Raw genomic sequence first — 27,607 nt, forward strand, 5'->3', positions numbered from 1 at the left:
ATGTATTTTTATTTGTTACTAGTGGACCTACCGTTTCATGGATAAATATGATATACGAGTATTAAAATAGGTAACTACATAAACACCTCCCACGTTACAATGGAACACGTAATGAATTGCACTGTGAAATTAAGTGGGACCAATTTTTTTTTAACCGAAATCGAACCTGTTACCTACTAGGGAAGGAATGAAAATGTAATGTATAATTTTAGCGTTTAAACTACCGTGAGTGATTTCCATTATATATAATGGAATATAAAATTATACTCCCTTGATAAAGGACCCCGGATGGGCTCGAAACTAGTCGGGCTAACGTCGACTAAACACGTGAGTAAAGCCGGGACAGATATCATATATAATGTATTATGGTTAAAAATGTACTTTTTACTAAGCTATTGAAGCTATTACACTCATTGTCATTGATTTGCTGTTACCCGTTGATGAGTTTCATCATCCAGCATCGCAACTATTAATCAGATCTTCACTAAAACATGACACATACGTATAATTTTGCACAATATCTGGATATTGTGCAAAATTATAAGAATGGACGGAGGAGAGTATATAATATAGTAAAGGCAAAAATACCATTCTCTATCCCAAACGATCCTAATAAAAAATATCCTATATATTAGCTATAAGTATGCTAGTGTGCATTCAAATCCGTTCAATAGTTTCAAGTATAAATCAATAATAATAATAATTAATAGTCATTTCATAGTTTTTTCTCCTCCGATTAAAATTTTCAAAATATGTTTAACTAGTTTATGCCCGCGACTTGTCCGCGTAGACTGTACAAATTTCAAATCCTCATTTTTTCAAAAATACTTTCTTAACGGATGTGTACGTCATAATAGCTACCTGCATGCCAAATTTCAGCCTGATTCGTCCAGTAGTTTGAGTCAGAATACATTTATCTAACAGTACCTACTGGCTATTACGATGATAGATGAGAAATTCAGTTACATTATTAGGTACCTATTTAGAATTTAGATATACTGTTATTATAATAAATAATATGTAAGTACCTACTTATGTAAGTATAGATTATTTTACTAACATTAAAAATACAGTTTTTTCTGAAAACTGGCTGCACTTAAATTTTATTGGTTTAGGTACTCTTCGAAGAAATAACAAAATTCTTATCTGCGATTTATATAAAGAGATTCGGTTTTTACGTATTATGCAAGACCACAAAGCATAAAAGAAATGAAGTGATAGTAGGTATTAGCACCTACAGCTGATATGAAAGTTTATCTTTAGCTGATACGGAATCTACAATCTTTAAAATTGATATCTTATACATTACATATAAAATAATAAACTGACTGAAATAGCACAGCTCAAACTGCTAGATCTACAAAAGGTTCTCCCCTCGGAACAATCATCATCATGATCAACCCATCGCCGGCCTACTACTGAGTACAGGCCTCCTCTCAGAATGAGAATGGGTTAGATCAACCATAGTCGGCCACGCTGGCCCATATGCGGATTGGCAGACTTCACACATATTTGAGCACATTATGGAGAACTCGCAGAACAATGAATCAGCTTAATTTTCTCTTTATAATGAGTCCTGAGTATTGGTATGAAATTTCGGATGAAAATTTAAGTCGATGGATTTCGTTTGTGCTATAAAAATATTGATATTATTATCACTGTTGTACCGTATGATAATTTATTTTATCTTAGTTTCGCCAATCTTTCACAACGTTTGCACGAGTTGACGTAAGTTATAAAATTAAAATAATGTTTTTAGCATAGATTAATTATTAGTCTCGTTAGTTTTTAAGTACTTAAGTATTTCACATTTAGGCATTACCTACTTAGTGTTAAAAAGTTTTTACGAGATATTTCAGCGCGATTTATAGCCTCATCGTGATAGAAGGGCTGGCTCATTTTTTGCGCAAAGGATCAGCCTAGCTGTCCAGCGCGGAAGTGCAGCCAGTAAGTAGTTAGCTTTAAATAATTTTAATATAATATTTAAAAAAAATCTTAATATCTTTATCAACGCGCAGCTCAAACTACTGGACGGATCGGGCTTAAATTTGGCATGCAGATAGCTATTATGACGTAGACATCCGCTAAGAAAGAATTTTTGAAAATTCAAAAGAGCTAAAACAGGAGTTTGAATTTTGTTTAGTCCATGCAAACGAAGTCACGGGCATAAGCTATAGTTATTATATAAATGCCAATTAATATTATATTATTATTATTATCATTTTCATTTGTGATTGATTAGATATCGAGGTAGGCTTAATTTGGTAGGTAGGTACGAGCACATTCATGTTTTAACTCCATGAGTCGTATGAAATCTTTATGCCTGCTTTAGCGCGATGCTTTGATACCTTAGCTTTTTTGTGCCTTAATCAATTCAATAGTAGGTACCTATTTTTCTTTGTATACCATGTCAAAAATGTTATAGTTGATGACCCTTCAATGCTTAAAGAAATAATTAATTGAAGAACCAACTAAAATCACAGCTAAATCAGTTTAATAGTACAGTACGCGGCAGAAAGTAATATACATCGGCCTTTAGAATGTCATTTCGGCTTTGTATAGCGTTGTCTCTGTCACTTATACCTATATGACCTAGCACCTACAGCGGATTAGAGGGACAACGCTCTACAAATCTGTTATCTTCTTCTAAAGGTCGATGTACATTACTTTCGGCTGCGTACTGTACCTACCTATTTTTCTTTGTATACCATGTCAAACATATTATAGTCGATGACTCTTCAATGCTTACAGAAATAATTAATTATAGAACCAGCTATAATGTCAGAATGGCACCACAGAACCGATGCAGTACACTGGTATATGCATGAGCTATCCTCAAGAGTGGTTGCAGAGTCAAACATTGCAGGCGATAGGTATCATCTTGGAAAGTTGATTTTACGTGGCTTCAAGGATGCCCCAGAGTTTCTTTTACAGGTATAGAACAATGTTAATCTTAATAACAAACAAAAAGAGATTAAACGCTCAGATGCTATAAAACATTGGCATACATCTCTATAATATAAAAATGAATCACTAAATGTGTTAGTCATCGCAAATCTCGAGAACAGCTGAACCGATTTCGCTAATTTTTTTTTATAATATTCCTTGAAGTACGAGGATGGTTCTTACGGAGAGAAAAATTTAAAAAAATTGAATCGACTGTTAAGCGGAACGAAGTTCGCCAGGGCAGCTAGTAAAAAAAAAAACTCAAAAAATTACCTGCTACAGAAAAAATATAATGACAGATGTAAATAGCTAATGAATGGTAGTAGGAGACAAGCTTGAATAAGATGCATAAAATCCCGCAGTGGAAAAATTGAGAAAAGGATAGTCTAAGCTAGAATAAGGACTGTAGAATACAAACTATCAGCCATTAGTTTGTATTGAGTTATGCAAAGTTCAAATCTCATCATGATCAACTCATCGCCGGCACACTACAGAGCACGGGTCTCCTCTCAGAGTGAGAAGGGTTTTGGCCATAGTCTACCACACGCTGGCCATGTGCAGATTGGTAGACTTCACACACCTTTAAGAACATTATGGAAAACTCTCAGGCATAAAAGGTTTCCTCACGATGTTTTCCTTCACCGTTAAAGCAAGTGATATTTAATTCATTAAAACGCACATAACCTCAAAAGTTAGAGGTGTGTGCCCGGGATCGAACCTCCGACCTCCGATTAGAAGGCGGACCTACTAACTGTCGCATTGCTGTCGCTACTGCAACGTTTTACGTAATCATCCCGTCGATCTGCCGATTGGGAATTGTTATTGTGGGTAAAGAGATTTTATCTTTGAGTTTCGGGCTCCTCAATTCTGATGCTTCATAAATGGCAACGATGGTGGATTAAGTTTAGGTTACTTTATTTTGTTTAGATTGACGGAGCGACAGACGAAAGGGAAAACTTTGGATCGGCGTTGAAACGATCTGTACAATGCGCCAACGCGCTCAGAAAACTTGGTGTGAAACAGGATGATGTTATGATATTAATGGCGCCAAACCATATTCATCTAACTATGCCGATGTACGCTGCTTTCTATCTCGGAATCGCTGTTGCCGGGATTGACTGTACTTTAAGAGTCGGTACGTGGTAACTTTACTACTTTAGTACTATACTTTACTTTAAAGAATATTGTACTTAATAATATTTTTAAGTTTTTGTGCCTCGTAAGGAAAAAAATGGAACCCTTATGGGATCACTTCGTTGTCGGCCCGTCAAAGGAATCAAAACCCATAGCGTACTTCCCGTTGATCTAGAAATCTATAATTATGAAATTTGGTCATAAACAATGTCTTATAGCACAAGTAAAGGGAAAAATCCGAACACCATTTTACATTATTTGCGATTACAAACTTGTATTTTACGCAGTTGGGGGTAATTTAAGACACAAAATCGTACCGTATCCTTCCAAGGTACGAGTGTGTACCTACATGTATCCTTATCGTTATCTCCCTTGGTGTGCCAGTCCAACTCACATTTGCTCTTGCTTGGGAAAAAAATTGCACATGACCTCTAGCAGAGGATGGCTGAAAAATTATTATGAAGATGGAAATTCAATAGGCTAGTTGATACTTTTTTTAAGTAGGTCTTAAATGGTTAATATTTGTCCTATTAGATCAAAAAAATTAACACTATATTTTTTTGCGCCCTAAAAACCGTAAAACTTTATTTTAAAAATATATTTTTCTTAGACAGGTGAAAACACTGTCGGCCATGTTTGGCCGATAGATTATCTGTGCTCTGACGTCATGCATTTGTAAACAACAGCATAACCTACCAAAGTTTAATAAACATGACTTCTATACTAGTTTACATGAAAAATATAGTAATTATCGTTATTGTGTCATCCGAGAATGTAAAAAGTAAAAACGCATCGATAAAGACCACAGGAAAGTTGTGGATTAGAGTGCCCAGTGAAATAAATATACGTAACACGCGAAGACTTGCTTAAAGGGATCCTATATCACTAACGACTGCAACCCAAATTTATTTTTGCAAAGATCACTTTGTTGTAAGTCTTACTTAATAACTTATTCAATTTATAAAGAGAAAACGATATTTTTTTACGTTTACTATGAGTTTTAGAAATATATAAAAACTAGCTTATGCTCGTGACTTCGCCCGCGTGGACTTCATAAATTTCAAACCCCCATTTAACCCACTCAGAGGTGGAATTTCAAAAAAACCTTTCCTAGTGGATACCTTCTCTTTACCTACAAAGAACACACCCACCAAATTTCATGTATCTAGAACCAGCTGTTTAGATGTTTAGGGCTGTGCGTTGATATATAAGTTAGTCAGGAGGACTTGAAATTTTATATATATGGATACTACGTTAGTCAATAGGGATGACATTTGTTTGTTTACATATTTAATGACGTCACATCATGGCTGACAGCGTTTTCTGAGTTTCAAATAAAAATAAAAACTGTATTTTTTTAAATTGGATTTATATATCCCATCCTGCGTTTTTAATAATTGTTATTGATATATTTCGTTGTCTTAAGCAAAATACTATAATAAATAATCATTTATTGGACGAAATTAGATATGAGTCAAGTAGCCTATTCGGTCAAATCAGGCGCGGTGGAAGTCACGTCCTCTGCTGACTTCATTAATTTCATTTATGTCATTGGTATGTTCGATGGGGCCGCCTCTTGTAATCACATTATTTATTAGCATAGAAACATATCTATCATATCTTCTGTATTTCTTAGTCTTCTCGTAAATAGGGATAAATCTAGAGGATTTTCACGCACGGATTTCTGTGGATTTCTGCTACACTAAGTTATATTGAAATGTTATGAGCAACTTACCTGTGCCAAAGGAAAAGCGTCCGTAATTTGAGCGGAAAAACTGTCTGACTGACTGACTGACATATCAACGTATACCTCCAACCTCTGGTTTTAGACACTTGATGCAGAGACATATACATATAATCTACAATAGATTATCTGTATAACGTACCCTACAGTGAAATAATTATCAGAAATTCGATTTTCAGTTTAGTACGTAAGTGTAAGCCTACGTGATATATTATTGAAATTCTCTTTTAGATGAACTCCGAGACACTTTCCGATTCAACGCGCCAAAAGTGATATTCTGTCAAAGTGAAAGAGGTGCAGACGTAGCTTTAGCAATAGAAGGACTGGATATAAAGCCACAAATCATAACATTTGGGAAAGCAGATGGATTTATTAGCTTTTCTGAACTGCTTGAGGATTATGGTAGTGATACTTCTGTTGAAGATTTTAAGTAAGTAGCATAGGTAGAATAAATTATTTATTTTAAAGCAGTTACTACATTCAGGCGTATCGCATTTTATTTTAGATTCAAAATTGCCGCTTGGAGGCACGGCTATGCCGGTAGGGTGATAACTAGCCAAGGCCGAAGACTCCCACCAGACCAGACCAGAAATTTAGAAATTGTAAAATTTCAAAGTCCTGCCAGGGAATCGAAATCGAACCAGGGACCTCCCACTAATAAGATCACAGCGCTTACCACTGCACCAGGGAGGTCGTCAAATCTACCAACTGGGCAGAACTTAACCGTTATTACCTTTCAGAGCAGCGGACTTCGATACCAGTAACACAATAGGCCTGTTGATAGCAACCAGTGGCTCGACTGGGTTGCCAAAGTCAGCGTCTTGCACCCACAAGAATTTGGCGATCTCAATTCCGTATAAATGGTAAATAATTTTGTTTGCTTAACCAATACGAAGCAAAATATTATATTATAATATAGAATATAGAAGTTACTTAACATCAGTATCAAGAGTGTTAAATTGTTAAGACTTAACTTAGTTGGTACACTAACTGGTTAATGGTTTACTTAAAAATTAAAAGGTAAACAAGTAAATATAGCTTCTCGCTGAAATGCGTAAAGAGGTGCACTACGCGGCCTTTGCGACCATGTAACAATGAAATCTTGATACGAATGAAACACCTAACTTCAGAAGATCTAAAGCGCCGAGCAAAATAGCAGACACGTAAGCTCTATCGAGAAGTAATTCTATCGCCTTTATAAAGGGGAGTGCTTTGAAGAGTTGTTTGACCGCATTCCACCCTTCTTTTTCTACAACCGCACCGCACACTAGCTACCGCAAGCATCGACCGTCCGCTGTGCGAGATCCTTTTTTTCTACGTACAAGCAAACTGTGGAATCAACTCCCTTCGGCGGTGTTCCCATTAGATTACAACTTGAGGTTATTCAAGGGGCGGACCAACAAATTCCTGAAAGGAAAGGAATCGGCCATAATAGGCCATTCCTCCGGTGCTGGTCTGGTAATCAGGTGACCCACCTGCTCGTTTGATCGCTATTTTTATTTTTTTAAACATATCGCTTAAGCTTTCCCCGGAGAAGGTATCTATATTATCTGCGATATTGTTCATCTTTTAAGCAAACGAAGAAAAAACGGAATATACATACTTACGTCATTTCGTTAATAATCGAAATATTAGTTCCTATACACAGAGGCAGATTATCCCTAAGGCAAACTAGGCACGTGTCTAGGGACGCGAGGTTGCGAAGGGGCGCGCGCGATCATGTAGAGTTCAATTACCTGGCCTGCCTAATTATCCCTACTAATATTATTATTTTCGAGTAAGAGATTTTTTTAATGAAAATATTACAATGAACTTTAAGCTAGCCTTATCTAATTACTACACAAATCATGTCCGTGTCGAAAACCCTGGTATTTTTGTTATAATTTTAATTTATCTTGGAGTGACCGAAACTGCCTCTTATTTAATATTGCAAAGCATCATGACGTGATGTTCTTCACTAGTTCACATAAATAGTATAATCACCAACTACCAATGCAATGAGACGCAATGCAATGCAATGCAATGAGACGATTCCTTGTTCTTTCAAAGTTAGTAAAATTTTTAATATGGCTGTTAGAGGGGCGCCTATGAGGTGCTTGCTTAGGGCGCTCTCGACATTTAATCCGCCCCTGACTATACAATTACTGTGTCTTATTTACCTATTAATTAAGTATATAAATATATTTTTAATCTTCACGTGCGCAGGCTTACTTTTGACGAGTTTCCGACGCCAACCCGCTTACCAGTCGTGCTCTCGCCAATACAATGGTTCTCAGCGTTGTTCCTGTTTGTATTCTCTCCGATACTAAGGCATTCACGGCTTCAGTCTTCCCAGCCTATGACGCAAGAGCACACTTATTATATTGTAAACAAGTACAGAGTAAGTGACACAATAATATCATATAATCATTATACCAAATCTATTCTTGTACCTTTTTCTATAAATAGGTAATAAATACTGATAAATACACATTTTAAATTAAAGGATTTTATAAATAAACTAGCTTATGCCCGCGACTTCATCCGCGTGGACTAAACAAATTTCAATCCCCTATTTTACCCCCTTAAGGGTTGAATTTTCAAAAATCCTTTCTTAGCGGATGTCTACGTTATAATAGCTATCTGCTTGCCAAATTTCAGCCCGATCCGTCCAGTAGTTTGAGCTGTGCGTTGATAGATCAGTCAGTCAGTCAATCATTTTATATATTTAGAAGATATAGAAATTACAAATCAAAAATATCATCTAAACCACTGTAATGAATAATGGTAATAGACCAGACGGTATAATATGACTCTTGTCACGTACAGGTGATCTCATAGTAGCTAAAGGAACGGCGAAAAGGCCAAGAGGCGCAAATATGAAAATATAGAAAATAATTTCATATTTGTACTTTTTGGGGTGTAAACCATGGGTATGTGGAGCGAGGATGCTAGATCCTTTTTAAGGACCTGTGATCCCGTTTCACGGAGTCCATGGTTGACCGGAGGGCTGGCAGTTACCTCGGTCAGCATACCTTTTATTTTTCGAGGGGGAAATCTTCTAAAGATACCCAATCGGGTTATGTGAGATTTCTAAAACCCCCTCGGTGGCCCTCCTCAGCGCGTTATTGAGAGGCTCCGGGTACTCTAAAGAACGTACGCAGGTGCCTCTCTCTCGCGCGACGCCCATTGGACACATCCTGGAGAAAGTCAGCCGGTCAGCATACCTATTAGTCTTGCTATACAACGAGGTAATGCAGTCAGCTTCTGTGCCCCTTGCCTCTAAGACTACGATCTTAACCTTACGAAAGTAATGCAGTCGTGCTACAGTCAGGTAGAAGCGACCCATCAGCCTATACCTGAGCTAATGAAGCAAACATAAATTCTTGAATCGACGCATCCGAAAATCCTAGATCCACCAGCTTTCACTACTATACTGAGGTCGTCATACCAAGAGCTTGAGAGAAGTTGCAAATATAATAAAACTGTAATTTTTTTAGCCAACATTCACGATGACCAGTCCAAACATGTTGACAACCCTCTTCAAAGCTGGCGACAGAGAGAAGTGTGACTTCACTTGCTTTGATCTAATCATTGCTGGAGGAAGTGCTGTTCATCCTGGTCTCGTTAAGGATATGAAGGTACACCTAATAGTAGATTTTTAAAAATTAAAATAGACTTCTTAGAAACTAGATGAAGCCCGCGACTTTGTCTGCGTAGCTTTAGGTTATTTTAAAAATCCTGTGGGAACTCTTTGCTTTTCTGTTCCGGGACGCAAAGCTAAGAGTACCTACTGTCTGTCTGCTAGCCTTTCACGGCCCATCCGTTCAACGGATTTTGATGAAATTTGGTACAGAATTAGCTTACATCCCGGGGAAGGACATAAGGTTACTTTTTATCTCGGAAAATTAAAGAGATCTCACGGGATAATTAAAAACCTAAATCCACACGGACGAAGTCGCGGTCATCATCTAGTTCTTTATAAGTTCTATATTAGATTAGCTAAAACAGGAATAATGATTTAATTTATTCGTAAGATTGAATTTTTAAATAAACAAAATTATTTTTTACCAGGAAGCTATGCCCAACTCGAAGGTAATGGTGATGTATGGCTTGAGTGAGTTATCGGGAATGGCATTTAATTATGACGGATGTCTGCCTGCCTCACTTGGCAGGCCCATACAAAGCATAAAAGCAAGAGTAAGTAGAACTTGTGAAATACTGAATAATAAACCCAATATTATTAAAAAACCAGCCAAGTGCGAGTTGGACCTGTACACCGACGGGTTCCGTACCTTGGTATCACGTATCCTACGTCTAATCATTTTTGTTGCTTAAATTTATTTATTTATAAATATTATAATCCAGCTTCTAATATAAGTTTGTAACGCAATTTTTTTTAATAGTGGTAGCGAGCAAACGAGCAGCTGATGTTAAGTGATTACCGCCGCCCATGAACATTTGCAGCACCAGAGGAACCGCCGAGGCGTTGCAGGCCTTTTAGGGATTTGTTGGTCCGCCCCTTGAGTAACCCCATGTTGTTTAATTTTAATGAATATAACTACAAAATAGTTTTCGGAGTTTTTCCATTGGGTACTAGTGATATAAGACATTCCTTCATGCCCTAAGTCAACAGGAATTGCACTGTAGGCCTTGGGAGTGTCAAAATATGCGATATAAACGGATAAATCTTTTGTTTGCCTTGACTTTAAAAAAATTCACAACTCCAAGGGATTGTAGCCTTGAGTAAGTATTTCATAACAATTTCACGCGGAATTCCGTGCGTTCCTGACAAAAATGTCAGAGAGCCAATAAAATGATCCTCTATGGGTTTGAGGTACGGGACCCTAAAAATAACACTGAAATGTTCTAGAAAATCAAAATTTCTTTTAAATAAATAGCAAAAATAAATTTTGCAGCTAGTCAATCCCGACACGTTGGAAGAAATAACAGAGCCAAATGTAACCGGAGAATTTTGGGTCAAAGGACCGACTGTTTTTAAGGTAAGCCATTTTCAATAGAATTGTTTTCGAAAAAAGGTGTTTTAGGTTCATCAGTTTTATCGTTCCATCTTTGAAGTTTGGAACCATGCGAAAGTTTTTATCTTTAATTCTGTTTGGATTCGCTTCTTTTAATTTTGAATAATAAAGCCCTAGTACACCCCCATATGTTATTATTCAACTACTCATTTACATCTTTAGCAATCTGTACCTGCTTCTTTAATCTCTTGCCTGAACTTTTCAAAGAAAGACTCTCTGAATGACAGACAACGAAGTGATCCTATAAAGGTTCCTTTTTTCTTTGAAGATCATCATCATCATGATCAACCCATTGCCGGCCCACTACGGGTCTCATGCTGAGATCTATAAAGCGCACTTTGACTTTGCTCAGACTTATGATTGAGATAAACCGAGACAGATTTATGTGAGTAATATAGCTCTGTCTCGTTTTAACTCTGTCTTAAGTCTAAGCTAAGTCAGATTGTGCTTTATAGATCTCACCCTTAGAGTGAGAGGTGTTTAGGCCATAGTCTGCAACGCTTGCCCAATGCAGTATGGCAGATTCACATACCTTTGAGAACATTAAAACATGGGAGAACTCTCAGGTAGATATGCTCTCTGGAGATACGTACCTACCTAACCCTAAAAATTGACTCTTTCTCTACCAATGTCCACTCACCTAGGTAAGTAATAAATAATCAACTATAATAATTATAATAGAGCCTCGATAGCTCAACGGTTAAAGGAGTGAACTGAAATCCGAAAGGTCACCGGTTCAAGCCCTTCCCGTTGCACTATTGTTGTGCCTACTCCTAGTACAAGCTTTACGCTTAATTGGAGTGCAAACGGGTATATTAGTCAGCATGCTAAACTTGGCTAATATTCTTAACTAGCTGATGCCCGCGACTTCGTCCGCGTCGATTTAGGTTTTCAAAATCCCGTGGGAACACTTTGATTTTCCGGGATAAAAAGTAGCCCAAGTGTTAATCCAGAGTATAATCTATGCTCATTCCAAATTTCAGCCAAATCCGTTCAGTAGTTTTTGCGTGAAGGAGTAACAAACATACACACACATACAAACTTTCGCCTTTATAATATTAGTGTGATAGTGTGATTAGTGTAATAAAAAAATCTATTTCCACAGGGCTACTACAATAATCCTGAAATAACAGCGGAAGTTCTAGTGGAAGACGGTTGGTTGAGAACCGGGGACATGATGTATAGAGACGCTGCTTACAATTTCTACTACGTTGACCGTCTCAAGCTGTTACTCAAATATAGAAATCATCAGGTATACTTGTAACGAAAAGATAATCAAAGCTTAGACCAAGGATGATGATATTTTCTTTTTCCTTTGTAGAGTTTACGTCTCATGATGATCTTTACCAAGTGTTTTCGCATAACAATGGTTAGGTACTACCTACCTAAAAAAGAGTTCGAGTTTAACTTTTTCTAAAGAAACAGTTTTCAGAAAATCTCCCCTATTTTCTGAAAACTGTTTCTTAGCTGATTCATACCCTCTATAGAGAACCTTCCAAACTTCAGGTTAATTTTATTTTTATTTTATTCGTTTATTTGCAGTAAACAGCGATACATACAATATAATTTTACATAATAACAGACTGAAAATAAGGCCAAATAGGATTACAATTTTTTACAGATTAGGTACTTAAATAGTTATTAATTATAAATTTATAACAGTACGTTTGATAATTTAAACAAGCTTTACAATAATATAATAATATGAAAATATAAAAGTCAATAACTAGTAAAAATACCTAGTAGGTGATTCACAACATATGTATGTGTGTGTGTATGTGTGAGTGTATGTGTTAACAATAACAATGATTAAAATAAGATTAAAACTTTCCCATAAATTATAGACTTCTAAGAACTTTAGTCAGAAGCTAACAAAACTAAGATCATAATATTTGTTTTTAGTGCATTTGGTTTTCGAAAATATTTTATTATTTTTTATAAGTAATCTATTATTACAGATATCTCCATTAGAAATAGAAAGAGTTTTAATGAAGCACCCAGCCGTGTTCGAAGTGGCGGTGACGGGCATCCGTCACGAAGAGCACGGAGATTTACCAGTAGCGTGCATCGTCCCTTACAAAGGATCCAACGTCACAGCACAAGAAATCAAAGATTTTGTCAAAGGTAACACTCATTTTTTTGCCTAAGATCCCGTATCATATCGACTTCAACCCTCTGTTTACAAAATGATAAGTATTGTCAACCATGAAACATATTACTGCACTGTGAATACTGCCTCATTTAAGTCAGGAAGTTTTCATTTGGGTAACGTAACGTATGGGTAGGGACCAAAGACGACCGGAAAATCGGGCATCCTTATATAACCCCGCCGGTGCCAATTAGCTTTAGCTGCGCGAATCGTCTAGACTTCATATTTTTATGGGACTCCACAATGGCACCTCATTGGCACCGACCCCAAAAAATATTATTATGGAACTATATTAACTCTTGTATACATAATATAATCGGTAATAAATTAAATTATTTTTCAATTTTTAGTGTTTGTGTAACGAAGTCGGTTTTTATTTTTTTTGTAAAAAATTTTTATTTCACAATTTTTAGTGGCCCCATGGAATTATGCTATGACTGGTTAAAAATCTACTGTTTACTAAGCTATTACACTGATCGCGAGCAATTTACTCTTATCCGTTGAGGAGTTCCAGTATCTATCTTCGAAGATGTTCATCAGATCTTCACCAAATTGAAATGGGACCAACTTTGAAGTATACCCTTTCAAACAAAAAAAGAATTTTCAAAATCGGTCCAGGCGTTTTCGAGTAATCGGGGAACATACATTAAAAAAAAAAAAAAAAAAAAAAAAAAAAATCCGACGAATTGAGAACCTCCTCCTTTTTTTGAAGTCGGTTGAAAATACGTGCATGAAACAATGTCTCTTGCACTTCATGTGGGTCATGCAGTCACCTATTAGTATGCGACCACCTTAAGAAAAGCGATTTAAAAAACCGGCCAAGTGCGAGTCAGGCTCGCGCACCGAGGGTTCCATCCTGTAGTTGTATTTTTTCGACATTTTGCACGATAAAATCAAAAACTATTATGCATAAAAATAAATAAAATTTGTTTTAGAGTGTGCAGATAAACCCCTTTCATATGATACCCCACTTGGTATAGTGAAATCTTACATTAAAAGTTGAAAATACTAATTATTTTAATTTTTTTTTTGTGATATAACCACAAGTTTTCGGATGTTTCCCCTTGCTATAAGACCTACCTAACTATCAAATTTCATGCTTCTAGGTCAACGGGAAATTCCCTATAGGTTTCTTGACAGACAGACAACAAAGTGATCGTATAAGTATGATCGTATGAACCCTAAAATCTATAACCTAAATTCTTTACTAAGTCACTACCCCTATTATGAATGCGAAAGTGTGCTTGTTTGTTGGTTAGTTGGTTTGTCCTTCAATCACGTCGCAACGGAGCAACGGATTGACGTGATCTTTTGCATGGGTATCCTAGTTTAAGACCTGGAGAGTGACATAGGCCACTTTATATTCCGAAAAATCAAAGAGTTCCCAAGGGGCTTTTAAAACCTAAATCCACGTGTACGTAGTCGCGGGCATCAGCTAGTGACTAATATTTATATTAACCGTTCTTTTATTTTTCAGAAACACTAACAGACTCAAAACAACTGAGAGGAGGAGTGATATTTATAAAACAGTTGCCGCTAACTTCCACTTCGAAGATTGATAGACAAAAACTTAGAAAGCTGGCGCATTCCTCACCACGGGAATAGCAAAAATGCTTTGTCTGTGTGGGATTTTCACTACACCAGACATAAAAACAAATCAAAAGTGGAAATTAAAAATTGAAATCATTTGATAATTATGTAAAATATATGAAACTATGTCAAATAAGTATGTTATCATGTTACCCATCACCTTCTTGTTCCAACATCAAAGCTTGCTCACCATATTGTGTCTATACAGGGTGTAACCAGAACGCTAGCAAAAACTTAGCGTTATTGTTATAATTATCTACTACCTAAACACAATCCAATACCAATAACCATTTGCCTCATTTTGTAGTTTTAGGGATTAGTATCTTTCAAACCCGCAATGTTTGTACATAAAGATAAAAATATGACTACATAAATCAATATGTTTTAATTAATAATTAAGTAGATTAGCTTTTGACCTTTGAAAATAGTAAGGAAAACACATTTCCATCACTATAAAGAAACAAGTGACCTAGGAAACAAATGGCATACTTACGCCAGTGACATTTAAGGTTCCCACGCCTAGATCCTTTTTAATTGCCTACCATCGTCCTTGATTCCAACAACGTATTATTTTGAGCAAACACTTGCGCACTATCCAGTGGCGTAGCTAGGCGTGGGCGAAGTGGGCCCTCGCCCACGGCCTCGCACTTAAAGGGGCCTCGCGCTGAGACAGCCAAAAGGCTGACGAACAGTACTTTTGTTACAAAATTAAATTAAGTTACAAATAAAACCTTTTCAAATCTAGAATATATTATGCTTTTAATATTCTCCAACCCCACATTTATATTTTTATCTACACCCTGCTTTAAATCTTCTATAAAAGATTCGGAAACAGTTAGCTTATTGCCAACATTAAAACACCCAATGACGTAATAACCATAATATCATCCAAACGGGTGTTATTATGTTGTACTGAATTTCATAATAACACTCCTTTGTTTTTTTTTCGATCTCTGCGCAAAGGGCCACAGACTACAGACAGCCACATTCTTACTGCTTGATGCGTGGTATTTGTATGAATTTCAAAAAAAGAACATCGTCGTTGAACGCGTCTTTCGCTACCAGAACGCCGCGCCGTGCGCCGTAAAAAAAAAGTAAAATATTCGAATCCCCGCCATTTTTCTTCAATATTTTTACGTGATTTTTATTGTTTTGCTTACAATAAAATGAGTGATTCAAGCTTCGAAAGCACACCGCCAGATATTTTAAACGCTGCAATGGATATTTCTAACAAATTACTACCGGAAAAATCAAGAAAGCACTATGAAAAAACGTATCAAGATTTTATCAATTGGAAAATATGAAAGGGCAGTAAATCATTTTCTGAAGAAGTACTTTTAGTCTATTTTCAAGACCTATCAGAGAAATTTAAATCTTCATCCCTATGGACTTTCTACTCAATGCTCAAAAGTACGCTGAGTATTAAGCACAACGTGGATATCTCAAAATATTCAAAATTAATTGCCTTGTTAAAACGTAAAGGCGAAGGCTATACTAGCAAGAAATCGAAAACGTTTTCACCTGATGAAATAAATAGGTTTTTAAGTCAAGCGCCTGATCAACTATATCTAGCGATAATAGTTATTTAATAATTGCACTATACAAAATGTAAATTACTACTACAATAAATAATTGTTTCATTAATACTTAGTTTACTTATTTGTATATATACCTACTCAGTAATGGATGATGTTAGGTTAGCAGTGAACAAACTGTTTCAGAATCTTTTATAGAGGATTCATATTATGGGTGTAGATGAAGTCTTGTATGCAACTGTTGATAATTAGGTATTAAAACAACAGTTGCATAAATAACTATTACACTATCATGAGTAGGTATGTCGTATCAAAGCATTTTTGGTAGGATAAATCTATAGGGTAGATTTTGGGAACGAAAGAAAAGGAGCCTCACTGATGCGACTTCGCCCACGTCCACATTAGTCCACGCTACGTCTCTGGCATTATCTAAATTACAGCATTCAGACGAGAGACTGGGGGCTGGTTAATTTGACTAATAATTTGATAAAAAAATGTAATGCTGTACTTTTCTGCAGGGAACATTGTGAAAAGGATGACACTATTTTAGACTTGTCAATTTAGTTTAGTTTAGAGATTGTGTACAGCAGAATTAACACCAAAAATCCACCCAATCACAGCAATTGAGATTTTTGATGCAGTTTTTTCGCAATCGAGCAGCGGATTGGTTGACGCTCACTTACAATTGACTACAATGCATTGGAATACTATAAGTTCAGCCAATCACAACAATTGCGATTGTAATGATGATTGATCCACTTGTCTCGATCAAAGCACACAGTCAGTTGTAATAATACCGCAACAAAACTGCTCACCTAACCATTAGTCATTATGAATGGATAAACCAATGCTATTTATTCGCCTTTGACGATTGCACGTTGGAGTAAGCCCATAATTTGTCATGAAAAGCCAGCAATCACTATAGTTAGCTTAAATAATGAAACACTATGAAGGTTATGACGGGCGACATTCGATCGCAATTTTCATAAAGAACCTTTTACATTTGACGACCTCCCTAGCATTGTTAAGGATAATTTATGATAGACCGTGCCGGGCCTTAGCCGTGCCACGTCAATGGCACGGCTTAGGCCCGGCACGGTCTAACGTGAATAATCCTTTGAGCGGTGCATGTACGCTCAAGCATAACAATAGGAAGGAATTCCTCAAACGGGTGTCGTGCTTAAAACACAGCCGGTACAAGGTATCTTGGAACTTGTATATTATTTATAGTCTTCCCGTTCCGAGGTTAGCACACCGTTAGCGTGATTCAGGCTTCACAGCGAGAGATTGAAAACACCTGTAACGCCATCTAGTAACGTTGTCGCCTAGGCTCGCAGTGCGTAATCGCTGTGCGCCATCCATCGCGGTTCCCATGGTGAACCACGCCGTCAACCAGGCACGTGCAGCCACGTCGATGTTGCGCCAGGTCCTCGCCTCAAGCCTTTCACCGAAGACCAAGCTCCGAATTTACGGAGCCTATGTCCGCTCACGGTTGACGTATGCGGCCCCAGCCTGGTACTCATTCTGCTCAGAGTACCAGAGACGCCGCCTACAGGTCCAACAAAACAAGTGCCTGCGCCTAATCGTGGAAGCTCCGAGGTACGTGAGGAACGACGTCATCCACCGCGACCTCAAGACGCCCACCGTGGAGGAGTACGTCCGCACACTCGCGCGGCGCATGTTTGCGCGCGCGGACAACGGACCGTACGAGCACCTCCACGGCATCGCTCCACTTATCCCTAGACCGCCGACCGGGCGTCAACTACCTCGTGAGCTCCTGCGATCGCCATCATTGTCGCAGAACGCAAATGATCCAAGCGACGACGATTACGACGACGCGAGACCCACCGGACTTGACCTCGTCTCCGCGCTCGACGGCGAACTTAACGCAGTCGCGCGGAGACCGACCTCGGATTGACGACCCTGGACCGAAAACATCTCCGCGCGCGACAGTGCGAACGCCGCCGCCCGCGCGCGGAGAACAAACAAACAGAACAAGTCCCCTAGGGCCATAAGCCAAGATTGGCAGGCCCAAGTCGGTGTAATTCCGACTTAAAAACAGTCACCAGGGCACAAAGTTGCCCTGCGCCCCACCCGGGTAAGGAGGCCATGCCTCGAGGCCCGTACCCCCGCTTGGCCGTTCCGGCCAAACGGAGAAGACCCGCTCATGTGCGCCATCTAGTGTCTGTAATATGTATGTGGATACTGGAGACCCCCATAAGCAGATGAGGTATATAAGATTCCCAATTAGAACAATTATTTCGTATTTTTAACCTCACTATCTCTGATCTGGTCTGATGGGTGGCTATTACACTCTACGGGCAAAGCCGTGCCACCAAGTAATTGAGCGTTTTTGTAGCATACTGGAAGGGATATCCCCTTAAAATGAATCCGTGTTCATCTTAAACTACATCTCGTAACTACGGCATACTGAAATAATACGTCTTTAATCGTCTTACCATTCTTGAATGTAAAACAAGTAAACAATGACCTTAATACAGACGTAATAGTAGTTACTAGCTATAACATTATAACATGGTATTCTCGAGCAGAAGCATACCGATCTTCGCCAGCATAATACGAAAGTTTCAATAAAATACAAAATAAATTACCTATATCAGATTTTTGGGGTAAGTTATTTCAATTGACGACATACTAATGATGAATTTTTCAAAGCAGTTACTAGATGTGAATCTTTTTGTATTTATCTTTTAATTAGACAAATCATTTCATCCTGCGTAAGGCAATAAAAATCAATAATAGGCTTACCTTCTAAATAATAGATTAGGTAAGACATGACATAAGGTACAAACATGAAATAACAATGATTGAATAAATAAAGGCTGAAACTGTAATACGACGTACAATGAAAACTATACGGCAGAACTTTACAGTGCTACACACTACACATACACGATTTTATAAGAAGGTTACCTACACTTTTTACTCGCTTCTCATACAAATATATTACTATAACAAGTAGTAGTAAGTAATATAGAGGCATAGTTTTCTTGGTAATACTTTCAAATGTCTTCAACTTGTTTAAAAACATTGCTTAGTTTCGCAAAAATTAACGTAATACCATACGCTGACTTGCGCAGTCCCGGAAATGTTGACTGAAATAGCATGCTCACACGCACGATCATATTAATGGTAAGCTTAGATTAGAAGAAAGCACATTCTAGGAGCCGCGTTGGATACATTCCCAGACTGTGTTTGATGTTACAGAATTATGGCGTGGCGAACCAGTGATGCGGTGCACTGGTTCATGTCAGAGTTGACATCTCGCATCGTAGCCCAGTCTGGGCTCCCACACGATAGATTCCATCTTGGCAAAATTATCCTGCAGAGTTTGAAAGACTATCCTGATGCAGTAATGCAGGTAACCTTTAATGCAGTAATACAGTTTACTACCAAGGGATCGAAGCATTATTTATATCAAGTTTAAAAGTTATGAAACAATTCTCTTCATGTTGATCCTAGCCTTCTAGGTTCAGCTAAAGGTGGAGAGTGCTCTGTCAGTCATACTACATTTAATTACTTCACTTATGCTTTATGTCACGACTCTACCACTTATCAGACACTTCTTTCACTTCACTTACTGCCTTCACTGTAATGTTAGGTACCTAATTACAACTGCTAGAATTTTGATGACTTGGCTCAATCTCTACACACACGCATTTTCCACGAAGCGACGGGTATTTTGTCTTCGATTGTTTAGTTTTGACAACAGAACGTTTTATTAAATTTGGATAATCTCTTCTTATGTTTTCTTACTTACAGACTACAGTGTATGAAGGGGTGACAGGCTAGTGGTTAAAACGTCCGCCTCCTAATCGAAGGTTGGAGGCTCGATCCCGGATACGTAACTTTTCAGAGTTATGTGCGTTTTAAGTAATTAAACTTGCTTTAACGTGAAGGGAAACATCATGAGGAAACCTGCATGCCTGAGAGCTTTCCATAATGTTCTCAAATTTGTATGAAGTCTGCCAATACGCACTTAGTCAGCGTGGTAGACTATGGCCAAAACCTTCAATCTGCGAGGAGACCTGTGCTCTGTAGTGAGCCGCCGATGGGTTGATCATGATGATGCTGATGATGTTTTCTAACTAAATACATTAGTGTTCATTTCATAGATCGATGGAGCGACAGGAGAATCAGAAACCAATGCATCTGTAATGGAGAGAACAGTAAAATGTGCTACAGGTTTTAGAAACCTAGGTTTGAACCCAGGTGATGTGATGGTTCTAATGGCACCCAATCATATAGATCTAGCTGTGCCTTTCTATGCAGGTTTATACACAGGAGTAATTGTCGCTGCTGTGGACAGAACTTTAGGTGTCAGTAAGTATCTTGATTTTAGGGTATTGCGGCTGGCAGTACAAGTTCAAGGATTCTTCTCTCTTACATCGTCAGCCCTGACTAAGCTACTTTGATCCACTTCAGAATTCTAGATCTCACAGTTCAAATTTCTGCTTGGAGAAAATTATAATTCGTTATTGTCACTAACATATCTGATAATAACCGTTAAAATACGTGTTGGACATATTACAATAATGCTCGCGACTTCGTCCGCGTGGACATAGGTTTTTTAAAAATCCCGTGGGAACTCTTTGTTTTTCCGGGATGTGCCTATTTCACTCTCTAGGTCTTTATCTATACCCATGCAAAAATCACGTCAATCTGTTGCACCGTTGTGACGTGATTGAAGGACAAACCAACAAACAAACACACTTTCGCGGTAATAATAAGGGTACTAATTTCAATCGTGCGATCCTGGACTGTGATATTAATTATTAAGCGTTAGTCTCGATCAAATCACGATATTTATGCTTGTGCACTGGAAAATCATTATACAAATACTGTAATGAGCAACACGATAAATACTCCAGGAAAACCAACACAAGTAAATACATCTACGTATTTTGCAGAGGAACTGCAAGACACATTTAGCTTGAGTCGCCCAAAAATTATATTCTGTCAAAGTGAGAAAGCACCGGAAGTACAAGTTGCTCTAAATGAAATAGACCTTAATGCTTTAATCATCACTTTCGACAAGGGAGACTATCTATGTAGTTTATCTGATTTTATAACAAAATACGCTGACGATACCCCAATCGAAGAGTTTCAGTAAGCAACAATTACTTAAATTATATTATTAACTATGTATTTAATATTATTTTCTTATTTGCACTTTTTGATGGTCAATTGCTCAATTTGCAATACAATGATGTAGTGGTGATAATTAATCACTTAAAACTGAAGCTACGAGGGTACCAAAGGCACCCAGGTCTGAGAAGAGATCTTCTTCTTAGGTAGGTAGTTCTTCAACCTGGTTAGTGGTTTTATGTTTTTGTTCAAGTTTTATTTATAGGATGTTGTAGGTATACTGTTGTAGGTATGTCATGTACTTTCATTTTTCAGGCCTACAGACTTCGATCCCGCTGAAACAAGCGGGTTCCTAATATCCACTAGCGGCACAACTGGTTTGCCAAAAGCAGCAGAAGTTACTCATAAAAACTTTGTTATTTCTATACCAATGTTTTGGTAAGCAATGTTCTTCATTGTTGGAACGCCTTCTTTTTAATTTTTAGCAAACTATTTCGCTACTACCTACTAGTATTTGCGCATCAATTTATAAACGTTAACGTAATGCCTGGTTTCCTGGATAAAACCTGTTGTTTATACGGATCTGTCAATACCTATTACTTGCTCATTTTTCAGCCTTGAAAACAATCGAACAATTTGTAATACTTACCAAGAAAATTCTCGTACTTAGATACGTAGATTTAATCTCAACCCATTTCAGGATACGCTTCAGCACTTTTCCTACTCCAACTCGCATGGCTCTGGTTGGTGCTCCGTTGCAGTGGTTGACAGCCCTGTTCCAATACATCGCATCACCAATATTCAAATATATACGTTTGCAGACCTCAATAACTCTCACGCCGGAACATGCCAACTATCTTATTAACACGTATAAGGTTATTTTCTGTTTTTTTTAGCTAATTCTTATTTTTCGACTGCTATTTCTCAACCAAAATCTGTCAATTATTTACCTGCTTTTGAATTTTAGTTTTCCTCTGATTTTTCAGGCATTTTTTCTTAACGCAAGTTACATAAGTTTTCACCAAATTTCCACAGTTACACCGCTCTTTAGGCTCTTTTGTTTGATAAACCCGTATGCACAGTAATATTATTATGATAGTCAATGTTAAATCATATTTTTGAGCTTTCAGCCTACATTTACAATCTTTAGTCCAACGTTAATGGCAACACTAATAAAAAAAGAGGCACGAGACCAATGTGACTTCACCTGTTTCGAACTCATCATGTTAGGAGGGAGTGCGGTACCTACAACTCTCATTGATGATATTAAGGTACCTTGGAATTTGCTATTTACAATCTGTATAGGTTTGCTTATTGCTAAGCATACGGTACCACAAAAGTTAGGCCATAAATTTTCTTTATTTTTCAACAAGTAGAAAAGTTAGAGGGCCATGGGGAGAAGCATAACATTAAAACAAAGAAAGTATCAAAATTAGGCTCTTTGAATTAGAGAACAAGAGCAATGGACACAACAGCGGGATGGACCTGAAGTAGAAGTGGATTGGGTCGCATACTGAGATACAAAGGAAAAGCCTGATTTTTAACCACCGAAATCTTGTGATGAATTTGATATTTTGACATCTTCCCAATACAAAAGCTTTCTTTAGATAATTTTATTTGGTGGTTGTAAAACAGCTTTGGTTACCAAATTAATGATACATTGGTAACCATGAGATGGTAAGGGGAAAAGGGTTTACAGAAAACATATTGGAAAGAAGACCTAAAACTTAAATCTGATTCATATTGGGGAATGGTGGCGCAGAAAGAAACCAATTGTAAACTGTAAATGAACTTTAAATGAATTTATTTTATAACTTTACCTCAGTGTGTATGAGAACATTTTCTTGTAGAGTATAACGCCAAACACTGAAATAAGGAACGTGTTTGGCATGAGTGAATTGGCCGGCATGGCGTTTTCTGCAGACTCCCCACGGCCTGGTTCCTGTGGGAAACCTCTGGGATGCTTTCAATATCGCGTAAGTTATCTTTTCTTGTTCTATCTATCTATATATATAAAATTCAAAGTCCTGACTGACTGACTGACATAGATATCAACGCACAGCCTAAACCGCTGGTCCTAAAGACATGAAATTTGGAGGGTCTATTCTTTGTGAAGAGTAGGTATCCACTAAGAAAGGATTTTTCGAAATTACACCCCTAAGTGGGTTAAATGGGGGATGGAAGTTTGTATGAAAGTCATTCATTTTTTAAGTTATTTGCATGAAAATTGGTATTTGGGTTTTCGGTCACAAATGAAGAAACACGTGTTTCAGGATTTTTAGAAAATTTGCCCATAAGGGTGGTAAAATAGGGGATGTACGTTTGTATGTGAAATCAACGCACAGCCTAAACCGCTGGTCCTAAAGACATGAAATTTGGAGGGTCTATTCTTTGTACAGAGTAGGTATCCACTAAGAAAGATTTTTCGAAATTCCACCCCTAAGTGGGTTAAATGGGGGATGGAAGTTTGTATGAAAGTCGGTCATTTTTCAAGTTATTTGCATGAAAATTGGTATTTGGGTTTTCGATTACAAATGAAGAAATACGTGTTTCAGGATTTTTGGAAAATTTGTCCATAAGGGTGGTAAAATAGGGGATGAAAGATTGTATGGGAAAGTTTTAATTATTGATATTATTAACTTGAAATTTGGAAAATAGGTTTTTTCTTGAGGTTAGGTGTCAGCTAAGAAACGACTATGAGAAAATCTCCCCCTTAAAGGAGTGAAATGGGGGTTGGAAGGTTATATGTGTTATTCGGTGCTGTTCATCCTGATGTTATAAGATTTGTTTCTGGAAAAAAAATGCCATTTGTTTCCTATAGGCCACGCGGGCGAAGCCGCGGGCAGAAGCTAGTTATTTTACAGTTCTATAAATTCCTTTCATAATGTTGCTTGCGGAAAAGGATAGCACTAGATTTAGACCTGTTAATTTAGTTTAGTTTAAAGATTGTGTACAAGAGAATCGGCCCCATTGTTTACTTAAACTATAACAAATAGAAATGATTTTTGAGCCGATTCTTAATTTAGATCAATAAATAGAGTCTTGCAAACTGTGTAGGTAGTAGGTAGGTACTTATGGAAAGTACAGTAGGAGTAGGTATAAATATTAAACAATAATTCGCGAGTATGAATTTGTTATACATGCTTACTTAATTATTGTTATAAAATCAATTTAATTACAGATAAGTGACGTAGATACGCAAGAAGAAATTGCCGAACCAAATATGCAAGGAGAACTATGGCTTAAAGGGCCTAGCATTTTCAAGGTAGGAGCAAAAATACGATTTCCACACATTGCTACATTATAAAAAATAAGTTATTTTGTTTTGGACTTCGACCGAGTAGTTTAAACATAAACAATAAATAAAAAAAACATAAATATAGTAAAAAAAGCACAATAATTTGTCATTTCTCGTTCAAAGAGCTGCATTATAATATGGACCTTTGAAAGTAGTTTCGATAACTGCAAAGTGTCGCTACTAGATGGCATTAACAGTCGCTTCAGTACCGTGGCTTAGCGGTCAGAGAGTCGGGCGCAATTTCAGGAGACGCAGGTTCGAATCCTGCTGGTTCCGCAATTTTTTATATCTATTTAAAAATTATTTAGAAATTACCATATAAAAGTAGCTAAAACTAATATGATTTATTCCAGGGATATTATGACAACGAAGAAGCAACGGAAGAGGCATTTGAGGACGGCTGGTTCAAAACAGGCGATATGTTCTACAGAGATGAAAACTGGAACTATTTCTTTTTGGAGCGAATAAAATTGCTGTTAAAATACAAAAGCTATCAGGTATCTAATAAAAAAACCGGCCAAGTGCGAGTCATGCTCGCGCAACGAGGGTTCCGTACTACAGTCGTATTTTTTCGACATTTTGCACGATAACCCAAAAACTATGGTGCATAAAAATAAATAAAAATCTGTTTTAGAATGCACAGGTAAAGCCCTTTCATACCCCACTTATATAGTTTTCTTACTTCGAAAATTGAAAATACTAATTATTAGTTCATGACCACAATTTAATTTTTTTGTGTGACGTAACCACAAATTCTCGATTTTCGACAGATCTGTGCGATTTTCAGATTTTTCCCCTAATGTCTGCTAAAAGACTACCTGCCTGCCAAATTTCGTGATTCTAGGTCAACCGGAAGTACCCTGTAGGTTTCTTGACAGACCGACAGACAGACAGATAACAAAGTGATCCTATAAGGGTTCCGTTATTCCTTTTGAGATACGGAACCCAAAAAAAGTTAAGTAATAAAATTAAATAAGCTATGAGGGTTCCAAGGTCTGAGAAGAGCTCATAACAAACTCAGCCGGGTAATTCTTTACAACGCTACGCTAGACAAGTTTTAATTTGTTATGCTATTTCTGTTTTCAGATATCGCCAGCGGAAGTGGAAAATGTGATAAGGCAACATCCCGGTGTACTGGATGTAGCTGTGACTGGTATACCTGATGCAGAAAGCGGAGATCTGCCTGTAGCTTGCGTTGTGACGCGGGATGGTCACGACGTCTCCGTGGATGATATTAAGAATTTAGTTAGAGGTAAACAAAACAAGCTGTAACGAGGAAATCCGTTGGAGAACCAAAGTGACTGACATAGCTCAACGAATTAGCCAGCTGAAGTGGCAGTAGGCAGGCCACGTCTGACGCAGAACCGATGGCCGTTGAGGCAGACGTGTTCTGGAGTGGACACCGCGTATCGGCAAGCGCAGTGTGGGACGACCTCCATCCCGTCGGACTCATGACCTTAAGAAGGTAGCGGGAAGTGGGTGGATGAGGAAGGCAGAGGATCGTGTATGGTGGCGCACTCTTGGGAAGGCCTATGTCCAGCAATGGACGCAAACAGGCTGATTGATTGAAACAAAACATAAGCCAAGTCAGTAGTAGAATAGGCAGATGTCTAAATCTACCTAGATGTACCTAGCTGATATTACCTATAATAAAGATGTGTAGTTATTATTATTTTACTTTAATTTTTTTTTAAAAATCTGAGAAGTTTCAAATTGTATCTACAATTTTGTTGAATTCGAATGTTTTAAAGCGGAGTGTGTACGTAAAATGAAATAATAACAACTATCTCATGAAATATTGCCTTTACAGATACGTTGTCCGACTCTAAGCAACTACGAGGTGGTGTAATATTCCTCAACATTATACCTATGACGGCATCCACTAAGGTCCACAGAAGACAACTTAAAGAATTAGTACTCAATCTAGAAAGGCAATAAAGTCACATTAGTAATATTGTATCGTAGAAACAACACAAGCAAAAATGTATTAAGTAATATTATAATAGTTACCCAGTTTCCGAACCACCGATACTAAAAAATAGGAAGCAAAAGATAAGGATATTCAAAAATTAATAAAATTAGTTTAAAAAGTAGATACTAAACTTAATTTAATACTAATGAGTTTCTAACGAATCTCTTATAAATCAAAATATATTTAGTTTGGTTGATTTATTATCATCATCATCATGATCAACCCATAGACTAATCACAGGTATCCTCTAAGAATGAGAAGGGTTTAATTAAACCGCCATAGTTTGCCACGTGCGGATTGGCAGATTATACACACATTAGAAAACATTATGGTGGAATCTCGGGCATACCGGCTTCCTTACGATGTTTTCCTTTACCGTTAAAGCAAGTGATATCTAATTGCTATTTTAATAATTATTTGATTGATGGTAAAAGATTCGATATTCATAGATTTAGCAGTTCAAATTCATGCAAGAGTTCAAACAAATGGCGTTCCTGAAATGCGATTAACTTTTTTTAAACTGACAGCAATAGCTAATAAGCTATCAATAATTTTTTTAAACACACTACGATGAAAAATAGACCAAGTAAATAATAACTAGTATTATAAGCTTGGAAAAATTAAATCTAATTTTGCGGAGTCCAGCACCTATAAATAGCACAGATAAATACTAAGCTATTACACGAAGGAAGGTATAATCATCTTCAAGTAATAAGTACCTATCTGTATATTATATAAGCTTCACAATTATTGTTATTTTACAAAAAATAAAAATTGATTTTTTGTTAGGGATCGTTACATTACGTGTTTTTTATGAAATGAAATGAAATGAAATGAAATGAAATGAAATGAAATCATTTAATTTTGCTAAATGTGAGTAGTAAATGATCGTTTAATCCAGTCTTTTGGAACAACACCCGTATACCTACCAAATATTTAAGTAAGCTAATATGGGGAAACCCAGGTAAATCCCAGAAAAAACGTCAAAGTCAAAAGTCAATGCCATATAACACCTGTATATGAAACTGATTATTAGTGAAATCACGAATCGTCACAAATAACAAATAATATGACGAATCTTCGATCGCGGCGCAGACTCTATAGTTTGTATA

At 37.2% G+C, this 27,607-nt stretch overlaps 2 protein-coding genes across 3 annotated transcripts; both read left to right on the forward strand.

The window, feature by feature from the left end:
* The first annotated feature begins 2,773 nt into the window (after positions 1–2,773).
* On the forward strand, positions 2,774–14,596 carry LOC117985522 (luciferin 4-monooxygenase-like). Its single transcript, XM_034972265.2, has 11 exons — positions 2,774–2,934; positions 3,874–4,081; positions 6,056–6,254; positions 6,565–6,687; positions 8,030–8,204; positions 9,304–9,444; positions 9,878–10,003; positions 10,723–10,806; positions 11,948–12,094; positions 12,801–12,966; positions 14,469–14,596. Exons 1-11 carry the CDS (start codon positions 2,779–2,781, stop codon positions 14,594–14,596), a joined length of 1,653 nt encoding a protein of 550 aa, XP_034828156.1. The 5' UTR covers positions 2,774–2,778.
* A 4,063-nt stretch (positions 14,597–18,659) lies between these two features.
* Positions 18,660–27,317, forward strand: LOC117985527 (luciferin 4-monooxygenase-like). Of its 2 annotated transcripts, none has more exons than XM_069501086.1 (12): positions 18,660–18,746; positions 19,345–19,498; positions 20,253–20,460; positions 21,048–21,246; positions 21,541–21,663; positions 21,926–22,100; positions 22,356–22,496; positions 23,076–23,201; positions 24,407–24,490; positions 24,877–25,020; positions 25,610–25,775; positions 26,334–27,317. In XM_069501086.1, exons 2-12 carry the CDS (start codon positions 19,349–19,351, stop codon positions 26,459–26,461), a joined length of 1,644 nt encoding a protein of 547 aa, XP_069357187.1. In that variant the 5' UTR covers positions 18,660–18,746; positions 19,345–19,348; the 3' UTR covers positions 26,462–27,317. The 2 variants fall into 2 exon arrangements, with proteins under 2 accessions (XP_069357187.1, XP_069357188.1); XM_069501087.1 differs by lacking the exon at positions 18,660–18,746 and adding an exon at positions 19,900–20,010 and having other exon boundaries at positions 19,395–19,498; positions 20,179–20,460.
* Positions 27,318–27,607: the final 290 nt, after the last annotated feature.

This window comes from Maniola hyperantus, chromosome 9 (assembly GCF_902806685.2).
Source record: "Maniola hyperantus chromosome 9, iAphHyp1.2, whole genome shotgun sequence".
Lineage (NCBI taxonomy): Eukaryota > Metazoa > Arthropoda > Insecta > Lepidoptera > Nymphalidae > Maniola > Maniola hyperantus.

Excerpts from the sequence above, each read along its gene's own strand:
- LOC117985522 (XM_034972265.2), top strand. The coding sequence starts at position 2,779 with ATGTCAGAATGGCACCACAGAACCGATGCAGTACACTGGTATATGCAT. Across the intron at positions 9,445-9,877 it reads GTCTCGTTAAGGATATGAAG|GAAGCTATGCCCAACTCGAA; the intron begins GTACACCTAATA and ends ATTTTTTACCAG. Across the intron at positions 12,095-12,800 it reads TCAAATATAGAAATCATCAG|ATATCTCCATTAGAAATAGA; the intron begins GTATACTTGTAA and ends CTATTATTACAG.
- LOC117985527 (XM_069501086.1), top strand. The coding sequence starts at position 19,349 with ATGGCGTGGCGAACCAGTGATGCGGTGCACTGGTTCATGTCAGAGTTG. Across the intron at positions 22,101-22,355 it reads ATCTTATTAACACGTATAAG|CCTACATTTACAATCTTTAG; the intron begins GTTATTTTCTGT and ends TTGAGCTTTCAG. Across the intron at positions 22,497-23,075 it reads CTCTCATTGATGATATTAAG|AGTATAACGCCAAACACTGA; the intron begins GTACCTTGGAAT and ends ATTTTCTTGTAG.